We start from the raw sequence: 11,164 nt of genomic DNA, 5'->3' as shown, positions 1-11,164 counted from the left end.
ACGCCATCAATTATTGGACATGGAAATGTTAAAAGTCATGGAGAAGTCATGGAAAAGTCATGACATTCCATCTGTCAAATTGTGTATGAATCATTAACAGTGAATAATCAGAGCTCTTTATAGCGTAATGTAATTTGTGAATTTCAGTTAACATATGCTAGTCTAATGGACCGACCTCTTCCATCCCTAATCAAGCACTGACATAAGCAAACCATGAATGAAGAAATCGCTTATTGCAATTTCCTATAGCCTACCTAACTGAATATTACGCATGGTCTTTGGACATATTGGGCTTCATTCAATACTATTATTAGGCTATGACTGCATTGTTATTGATCTATAAAACATACACTAGCCTACACCTATTATGATTAGCCTACATGTTCATATTGGAACGATGTTATTATCATGAACCTGTTGTATTATATCGGCTTATATCATACATTTGATTCCCTCTCAGTAGAAACAAAAAATTCGGGCGGAGAGACCCGGGAGCATGCATTCCGCGGCTGTGAGTCGGCGCCGGTGTTCAGGCGGTGCCTGCCAGGGTCTGTGGCAGCAGCGAGCAGTGGAGAGCAGCACCCACTATAGAAATGGCGGAGGGGGAGTTGGACGTCGACTCGCTGATCGCCCGGCTGTTAGAGGGTGAGTTTATCACATTCTTTATTTCACATTTCAAATCAAGGCGCTGGCCATTGCGTTGCGGTCTGAAACCCTGTCCTTGTAGTGGTTAGTTTACAACAGGAGGCCATGGTTCGAGGGAAGGAGAGCCCGGAGTTGTATAGGACTATCCGTCACTTATCAGAAACACAGGCACATCTATACGTTTAACACCCCCTCTTTCTGCAGTTGTGCAAAGTACTTAAGTAGAAATACTTGAAAGTACTATTTGAGTAGTTTTGAGGGGTACCTGTACTTTACTATTTATATTTTTTTGACTATTTTTACTTTTCAACATTCCTCAAGAAAATATACTTTTTACTCCATACATTTGCCTTGACACCCAAAAGCACTTGTAATTTTTAAAATGCTTATCAGGACAGATAAATGGTCCAATTTACGCACTTATCAAGATAAAGTCCCTTGCCACCTGTAAATATATATATATATATATATAATAGAAAATTAGGAGGTCTGGTTTGCGTAATATAAGGAATTTGAAATTATTTAGACTTTTACTTTCAATACTTAAGTATAATTTAGCAATTACATTTACTTTCAGTACTTATGTATATTTTTAAACCAAATATTTTAAAACTTTTACTCAAGTAGTACTTTTACTTGAGTCATTTTCTATTTAACTCTTGGTATTCTCTCAACCAGCTTCACCTGGAATGCTTTTCCAACCATCTTGAAGGAGTTCCCACATATGCTGAGCACTTGTTGGCTGCTTTTCCTTCACTCTGCGGTCCAACTCATTCCAAACCATCTCAATTGGTTTGAGGTTGTTTGATTGTGGAGGCCAGGTCATCTCTTGCAGCACTCCATCACTCTCCTTCTTGGTCAAATAGCCCTTACACAGCCTGGAGGTGTGTTGGGTCATTGTCCTGTTTAAAAACAGGACAGTGCGTATCGTTGCAGAATGCTGTGGTAGCCATGCTGTTTAAGTGTGCCTTGAATTCTAAATCACTGACAGTGTCTCCAGCAAAGCACCATCACACCTCCTTCTCCATGCTTCTAGGTGGGAACCACACATGCGTAGATCAATCGTTCACCTACTCTGTGTCTCACAAAGACGTGGCGGTTGTAACCAAAAATCTTACATTTGGACTCATCAGACCAAAGGACAGATTTCCACTGGTCTAATGTCCATTCCTCATGTTTCTTGGTCAAAGCAAGCCCCTTCTTCTTATTGGTGTCCTGTATTAGTGGTTTCTTTGCAGAAATTCGACCATGAAGGCCTGATTCACGCAGTCTCCTCTGAACAATTGATGTTGAGATGTGTCTGTTACTTGAACTCTGTGAAGCATTTATTTGAGGTGCAGTTAACTCTAATGAACTTATCCTCTGCAGCAGAGGTAACTCTGGATCTTCCTTTCCTGTGACAATAATCACGAGAGACAGTTTCATCATAGCGCTTGATGGTTTGTGCGACTGCACTTGAAGAAACTTTCAACGTTCTTGAAATTTTCCGGATTTACTGACCCTCATGTCTTAAAGTAATGATGGACTGTCGTTTTCTCATTGCTTATTTGAGCTGTTCTTGCCATAATATGGACTTGGTCTTTTAGCAAATAGGCCAATCATCTGTTTACCAACCCTACCTTGTCACAACATGACTTGAATGAGTAGGTGTGTCCAAACTTTTGACTTGTACTGTATATATAGACTGTTACTGTCAGGTTGAATTAAAGGATATACTCTATTTTAGGAAAACAAACTGAGTATTGAGCCAATAATCTGTCTGTCTGTCTGTCTGTCTGTCTGTCTGTCTCTGTCTGTCTGTCTGTCTGTCTGTCTCTCTCTCTCTCTCTCTCTCTCTGTGTCTCTCTGTGTCTCTCTCTCTCTCTCTCTGTGTCTCTCTGTGTCTCTCTCTCTCTCTCTCTGTGTCTCTCTGTGTCTCTCTGTCTCTCTCTCTCTGTGTCTCTCTGTGTCTCTCTGTCTCTCTCTCTCTGTCTCTCTCTCTGTCTCTCTGTCTCTGTCTCTCTCTCTGTCTCTCTCTCTGTCTCTCTGGCTCTCTCTCTGTCTCTCTCTCTGTCTCTCTGGCTCTCTGTCTCTCTGTCTCTCTCTCTGTCTCTCTGTCTGTCTCTCTGTCTCTCTGTCTCTCTGTCTCTCTCTCTCTCTCTCTCTCTCTCTCTGTCTCTCTGTCTCTGTCTCTGTCTCTCTCTCTGTCTCTGTCTCTGTCTCTCTGTCTCTGTCTCTCTGTCTCTCTCTCTCTGTCTCTGTCTCTCTGTCTCTCTCTGTCTCTGTCTCTCTCTCTCTCTCTCTCTCTGTCTCTGTCTCTGTCTCTCTCTCTGTCTCTCTCTCTGTCTCTCTCTCTCTCTGTCTCTCTCTCTGTCTCTCTCTCTCTCTGTCTCTCTCTCTGTCTCTCTCTCTCTCTGTCTCTCTCTCTCTCTCTCTCTCTCTATATATATATATATATATATATAAAGATACCTTTTATAGAAAATGACTCATGTAAAAGTCACCCAGTAAAATACTACTTGAGTAAAAGTATTGGGTTTTAAATATACTTAAGTATCAAAAGTATAAATCATTTTCTTTGATTCATTTTTATGGATAGCCAGGTGCATGCTCCAACACAGCACGTGTTTAGTGAGTCTGCCACATCAGAGGCAGCAGGGATGTTCTCTTGATAAGCGTGTGAATTAGGCAATTTTCCTGTCCGCTCAACATTCAAAATGTAACGAGTACTTTTCGGTGTCAGGGAAAATGTATTGAGTAAGAAGTACATCATTTTCTTTAGGAATGTAGTAAAGTAAAAGTTGTCAAAAATATGAATAGTAAAGTACAGATACTCCCCAAAAATACTTAAGTAGTACTTTCATTTTTACTTAAGTACTTTACACCACTGCTACTCACATATGGTAAGAGGTAGAACAGCAGTCAATCGATCTCGATATCGATTTGTTTTGATGTGCAGAAAAGTGAACAGTCTAGCCTACATAATTAGGTAAGTTACTGTCTCTTTCTGAAGTAGCCTTCCTACTCAAAGCACAACATAGAAGCAGACCACCAAATATTTTTCCCTATTAACAGTTTATTAAAAAAACTTCATATAAAAAAATAAACAATTGTTGGACTTTACAACTTCATTTACCTATTCAGCGGTTGCAAAGAACCATTCAAAAAACATTTGCCTAAATCACTATATAATGCTTATAATACACTGCATATACAGTTAAAGTTGGACGTTTACGTACACCTTAGCCAAATACATTTAAACTCAGTTTTTCACAATTCCTGACATTTAATCCTAGTAAAAAAAAATATTTAAAGAATTTGAAATGTCCGAATGATAGTAGAGAGAATGATTTATTTCAGCTTTTATTTATTTCACCACATTCCCACTGGGTCAGAAGTTTGCATACACTCAATTAGTATTTGGTAGCATTGACTTTAAATTGTTTAACTTGGGTCAAACGTTTCGGTTAGCCTTCCACGAGCTTCCCACAATAAGTCGGGTGAATTTTGGCTAGTTAAAGTTAAGAAGCTGATCTCGTAAACATGGCAAAAGAAAATACGTCATATTATTAATGCAACACAGCATTAGAGTTTTAACCTTAAAGCTACTGCATCAATAAGAATACTCTTAAGTGCTCCTGACCCAGTAGGTAACCTTTTATTTTTCAATGAAAGCCTGTTGTGTCCATAGCCGGTGTTATGAGCAGAGTTAGCTGGGGATGATGTCTCACGAATGCAAGGCTAAATAAGAGATCTCCAGATAGGCGTGGCTATGTGCTCTTAGGAACGACAGTCAAAGATACTGTTCTTCCTGTGTGTTTTGTAAACCTGTATATGGACCGAAGTACTGATGTACAAACGTTGAATACACACACACACACACACACACACACACACACACACACACACACACACACACACACACACACACACACACACACACACACACACACTTTGTGGAATGTAGTCTCTGGACAAACAGAGAGAGAGCCAGTAGTGGAGAGGATGGATGTCTTCAGAACAGAGCCAGTTGTGCCCAGAGACTGAGCCAGAGGCAGGCTGCATTTTTGGCCAAGCGCTCCGTAGCACTGAGGAACCTCAGATGGGGAAATTTGCCTGATCTGTTCCTAAAGGCTTCCAGGTGTGTGTCTGTGTGTGTGTATGTGTCCCACCAGAGACCCAGCAGGAGGAGAATTAGGAGAGCTAGCTTCATGCACTACTACTGGCCCACTTTCTATCCTGTTGGCAGGAAAAACACTGAACGTCAACCCTTAAAGGTGCAATCTATAGTTAAAATTTCAAAACCGATCAAACTCCAACAAAGCGATCACCCTACCACTGTTTTGGTAAACAGCTGAAGGATGGGGCTGGAGAAATGTAACCACTCTTAAATTCATAGACAGAGCTATGGATCCAAGGACTGACCATACATGATGTCAAAATTATAGTTTCAACCACGTTTTGAGGCTATACAGTGTTTGTTTACAATTACATTGTTTTCAAACCAGTTCGTACTTTGGTTTATGATGGAGTATAACATTTGAACTAAGCTCATGAGGCATTTATAAGTACTATTCTTCAAGAATCAATGGGTACTTATCATTAATTTAAACATCTTAAAACGTATGTACCAATAGCAGAATACCCCTTTTTAATAGGCGCACAGTCAAAAAGTCGGGCCATGGATAGACCCTCATCACACTCTTAGCTTTCATTAGACACGTAATTTGACATGCTCCTATGAACTTCACATGTTGGTGCTCATGGGTCCTTTTACATGGAAATGCCACACACACACAAACACACACACACACACACACACACACACACACACACACACTGGAGGTTCTGGGTTACTCCCTCAAATCGTTCCCTCACCTCTTTAACGGTGAGCCCTAGTGCCATTCAGCTCCCCTCCTCCCGACCCCTCTCTGATCCACCATTAAATGTCAACAGACGCAGCTGTCCCCTTTCTGAGGAATTACCAACACACTCCTTCTGGTGACACAAACACACGGCAGCAGCATACTGCACAGTTGTGGAAATTGCCTCTTATGGTTCACATCTGTTGCTCTCTTTCTTCTTTATCTCCGTGTCTCTCTCACATATACCCACTTCTATCTCTCTCTCTCTCACATATACCCACTTCTATCTCTCTCTCTCACATATACCCACTTCTATCTCACTCTCTCACATATATACCCACTTCTATCTCTCTCTCTCTCACATATACCCACTTCTATCTCTCTCTCTCTCACATATACCCACTTCTATCTCTCGCTCTCACATATACCCACTTCTATATATCTCTCTCTCACATATACCCACTTCTATCTCTCTCTTTTTAAAATTGATTTATTTCACCGTTATTTAACCAGGTAGGCCAGTTGAGAACAATCTCTCATTTAACCCTGCAACCTGGCCAAGATAAAGCAAAGCAGTGCGACACAAACAACAACACAGAGTTACACATGGATTAAAGAAACGTACCGTCAATAACACAATAGAAAAAGTCTATATTAAGTGTGTGCAAATGGCGTGAGGAGGTAAGGCAATAAATAGGCCACAGTAGCGAAGTAATTACAATTTAGCAAATTAACACTGGAGTGATAGATGTGCAGATGCAAGTAGAAATACTGGTGTGCAAAGGAGCAAAAAATTAAATAAAAACTATATGAGTACGAGGTCGGTAGACTGGGTGGGCTATTTACAGATGGGCTGTGTACAGCTGCAGCGATCGGTAAGCTGCTCAGATAGCTGATGCTTAAAGTTAGTGAGGGAGATATAAGTCTCCCACTTCAGCGATTTTTGCAATTTGTTCCAGTCATTGGCAGCAGAGAACTGGAAGGAAAGGCGGCCAAAGGTGTTGGCTTTGGGGATGACCAGTGAGATATACCTGCTGGAGCGCGTGCTACGGGTGGGTGTTATGGTGACCAGTGATCTGAGATAAGGCGGAGCTTTACCTAGAAAGGACTTATAGATGACCTGGAGCCAGTGGGTCTGGCGACGAATATGTAGAGAGGGCCAGCCGACGAGAGCCAGCCGACGAGAGCATACAGGTCACAGTGGTGGGTGGTATATGGGGCTTTGGTGACAAAACGGATGGCACTGTGATAGACTACATCCAGTTTGCTGAGTAGAGTGTTGGAGGCTATTTTGTAAATGACATCGCCGAAGTCGAGGATCGGTAGGATAGTCAGTTTTACGAGGGTATGTTTGGCAGCGTGAGTGAAAGAGGCTTTGTTGCGAAATAGGAAGCCGACTCTAGATTTAATTTTGGATTGGAGATGTTTAATATGAGTCTGGAAGGAGAGTTTACAGTCTAGCCAGACACCTAGGTATTTGTAGTTGTCCACATATTCTAAGTCAGAACCGTCCAGAGTAGTGATGCTAGTCTGGCGGGCGGGTGCGAGCAGCGATCGTTTGAAAAGCATGCATTTAGTTTTACTAGCGTTTAAGACCAGTTGGAGGCCACGGAAGGAGTGTTGTATGGCATTGAAGCTCGTTTGGAGGTTTGTTAACACAGTGTCCAAAGAAGGGCCAGATTTATACAGAATGGTGTCGTCTGCGTAGAGGTGGATCAGGGAATCACCCGCAGCAAGAGTGACATCGTTGATATATACAGAGAAAAGAGTCGGCCCGAGAATTGAACCCTGTGGTACCCCCATAGAGACTGGCAGAGGTCTGGACAACAGGCCCTCCGATTTGACACACTGAACTCTATCTGAGAAGTAGTTGGTGAACCAGGTGAGGCAGTCATTTAAGAAACCAAGACTGTTGAGTCTGCCGATAAGAATGTGCTGATTGACAGAGTCGAAAGCCTTGGCCAGGTCGATGAAGACGGCTGCACAGTACTGTATTTTACCGATAGCGGTTATGATATCATTTAGTACCTTGAGCGTGGCTGAGGTGCACCCGTGACCAGCTCGGAAACCGGATTGCACAGCGGAGAAGGGTACGGTGGGATTCGAAATGGTCAGTGATCTGTTTGTTAACTTGGCTTTCGAAGACTATCTCTCTCTCTCTCTCACATATACCCACTTCTACCTATCTCTGTGTCTCTCTCACACACAGACAGAGAACACGTTGTGGTTTATTGATGGTGATCTGCAATAGGCAGGAACAGGGGGAGCCTGTGTTTCTACTGCATAGCTGGCTAACTGATCTAGTGATAAGAGTATAATCTGCCCTCCCTCCTGTTGTATGACTAGAGAAAGCCTTCTGGCCGTATCATGTGGAGGCGAAGAAAGCGGCAGGAGTAATGTAACGATACTTTCAAATAAGCTACTTTGCTCTGTGTCTGTGTGTTTCTGTCTGTGTGTGTCTGTGTACTTGTCTGTCACAGGCGGTTGGTGGCACCTTAATTGGGGAGGACGTGCTCGTAGTAATGACTGGAGCAATATCAGTGGGATGGTATCAAATACATCAAACACATGGGTTTCCATATGCGTGATGCCGTTCCAATTCTCCATTCCAGCCACTGTTATAAGCCGTCTGTGCGTCTTCGTGAGGCCGTGTGTGTGTGTGTGTAACAGTTTAAACTTTAGTCCGTCCCCTCGCCCACCGACCCGGGCGCGAACCAGGGACCCTCTGCACACATCAACAACAGTCACCCACGAAGCATCGTTACCCATCACTCCACAAAAGCCGTGGCCCTTGCAGAGCAAGGGGAACCACTATTTCAAGGTCTCAGAGCAAGTTACGTCACTGATTGAAAGGCTATTAGCGCGCACCACCGCTAACTAGATACACGTGTAACGGATGTGAAATGGCTGTGTGTGTGTGTGTGTGTGTGTGTGTGTGTGTGTGTGTGTGTGTGTGTGTGTGTGTGTGTGTGTGTGTGTGTGTGTGTGTGTGTGTGTGTGTGTGTGTGTGTGTGTGTGTGTGTGTGTGTGTGTGTGTGTGTGTGTGATGAACTGTTTACATCAGTCCCATGCCTGTGGTCTTTGATGTCACGGCCACACACACAAGAACCGAGGTTGTTTGACATTTGTTCCATCTGTTTACTGTCTGTCTGTCCCTAAGCCACTGGCCTCTGGCTGTACAGTACAGTCTTCTGATAGATGGACTCTCTATCTCTCAGGGGGTCTCTCTCATTCTCCATACCGTACATATACAATATGTTCTATTGTTCTATCTGTGTTATTTAGTGCCTAGCTTTTGTACAGGAACGTGAGCACGAGAGCAAGTCATTGGAATTCCAGCCATTAGTGCATGCCTGCTAGGAAGCGTATCAAAGGACAAAATGTCATTTAATTGTTTCCTATACCAGTTGTCTACACTATCAGTTGTCCAAACTACCAGTTTCCTATACCACCATTCATTTTCATCTAGTGTGTTTTTATGTTTGTGTCAGTTTTGCATCTCCCCCCCTCCCTTCTTCTCGTTAGCTTTATTAGTATGTGTGTAATATGCAAGGGAGCCAGCACTAACTATTCCACTGCATCTCTCTCTCACCCCCGTCTCTCTCTCTCTCTCTCTCTCTCTCTCTCTCTCTCTCTCTCTCTGTATGCCCACAAGCCCTAGCTTACCAACAACATGCCAACAACAGCCTCTCTGTCTCGTTGCCATCCCAGGTGGCCCGTGGCCTTTTAACAGATTTTATAGGGCACAAACAAGACAATTCGGCCGTACATGAGCATGGCGACCTGCAGTTAGAGCTGGAGTCATGTTGTGTTATTCTTGTTTACGGGGCGTCAGGTGGGTGGTTTTTTTCTTCTCCTATTCATGAAGTGAACTGAGTTGAGTTGATAGAGCCTTCACTGTGGGGGCACAGTGCAGCTATGGGGTTGTGTCCAAAATGACACTCTAATTCCCTAGATAGTGCAGTACTTTTGACCAGGGCCCATATGGTGTCATTTGAGACGCAAGCCATGCTGTTTGTGTCATTCTGGCCCGAAACCTCATTGAGATCCTTACCTACTTGTAATCTTGAGTTGATGTCAACGGAAGATTTACACGAAAATGTACGCGCATAAAGGATGCTTATGGATCACAAATTGGGATTATGTCCCATAATCCGTCCCTGAACTGAGCACAGTACTCTATACGTAGTATAGCTATGGTTTTTAAGGTGTTGTTGTTGTTGATGGGTATGATGGTGCTCTCTCTCTATCCTCTCTGGGTAGAGGATGGATGGATGTCCAACAATGACAGTGAGGGTGGTGTTCCACTGTTATGGAAACAACAATGGTGGTGCCTGTGTGTGTGGCCCAGGGCGGGCAGCGTGGAGCGTCTCCCCCTGGCACCAGCCATGGCACAGCACTGGACTCATGGAGGCTTTTCAGCTCGAGAGCTTTTTAGATAAACTGTTCTCATTCTCTAATCTCTCTCTCTCTCTCTCTCTCTCTCTCTCTCTCTCTCTCTCTCTCTCTCTCTCTCTCTCTCTCTCTCTCTCTTCATCCATCATTCTCTTTCTCTCTCTCTCTCCCTCACTCTCTCTTTCTCCATTTCTCCCTCCCCTTCTTACTTTCTTTCGCTCCACAATGACGGCCTTTCACCACGACACTTCACAAAGAACAAAAAAAGCACTCTGAAGAAAAACTAAGGGGGGAAACATTTCTGAAATGCCATGGAAGGCAGTTGGGATTTCTGCTTGACATTCTCTCCTGTTCTCGGACCCAGATTCGAGCCACTGTGTGTCCACTGTGGGGTCACTGGTTTCCATCCCCTGTGTGGGAGAGGAGGACGGAGGAGGTATGGCGGGAGTGGATGGTGGGGGCAGCTGAGCTAGCCTGGCCTGGTGCCCGAGGGGAGAAAGCGAGATGCATGACAACAACAAAGTAGAATGGAGATGGAGACTGGCGAAATGTCACAGAGGCTATTACCGTAGTTGAGCCATTACGCCTGTGGTGGTCCCGGAAAAAGCTGCTTGAAATTCATGAGTTTTGTTCACTGGTGTGAAGAGACTGCGATGTTTTTGTGGAGACTTTTATGCCTTGATTGGGGTTTGAATATTTCTAGCTGGATTGGATGTAGAAAAAGCAAATATATTTCATCTGACAATATACTGTTCAAATGTATCTGTTAAAACCACACTAAAAAGCATTCCCATTAGGTGTGGTATGTCAGTTTGACATCAGTCTGAGTTGCCCATTCTGCCACATAGTGAATGGGCTGATGTTGTGATTGGCTAACTGCAGCTGACAGGGGATGTATTGTTATGGGCCTCCGTCGTCATGGCTGCCAGTGGTGTGACTTGTTGTTGTTCTTGTCAGACTGTTGTTAAGTGAACCAGGCTAGCTAGTGGCTACAGGGCCGTAGCTACAGTACCTATGAGGACACCGAGGTCCGGACCTCGGTCATTTATTTGAATGAAATCAAATACAATTTGGGAACTCAGTCGGGGTCTCAACTTACTGTTGCGAGTTGGAATAGCAGAATACACAAGGTGAAATTTCGTAACTTGGTTGTGCGTCAGGAGTTTTCCTCTTGTTATGTCACTCACTGATAGTCACTCAATTAGCCTATGCCAGTAAAAAAAAATTTTTTTAGATAGCTGGCTAGACTAATTCAGGAATCTTAACTTGTAGTAATCATG

The 11,164-nt window shown here is 43.5% G+C and overlaps 1 protein-coding gene across 1 annotated transcript in view; it reads left to right on the top strand.

The window, feature by feature from the left end:
• The first annotated feature begins 527 nt into the window (after positions 1-527).
• Positions 528-11,164, top strand: part of LOC129835183 (serine/threonine-protein phosphatase PP1-beta catalytic subunit) — a 28,063-nt gene continuing 17,426 nt past the window's right edge. The window contains exon 1 of the mRNA XM_055900621.1: positions 528-645. Coding sequence (XP_055756596.1) covers positions 594-645 — 52 coding nt within the window. The 5' untranslated portion in view covers positions 528-593. The remainder of the gene's footprint in view (positions 646-11,164) is intronic.

This window comes from Salvelinus fontinalis, chromosome 36 (assembly GCF_029448725.1).
Source record: "Salvelinus fontinalis isolate EN_2023a chromosome 36, ASM2944872v1, whole genome shotgun sequence".
NCBI lineage: Eukaryota > Metazoa > Chordata > Actinopteri > Salmoniformes > Salmonidae > Salvelinus > Salvelinus fontinalis.
This window is presented reverse-complemented; position numbering and strand designations above follow the sequence as displayed.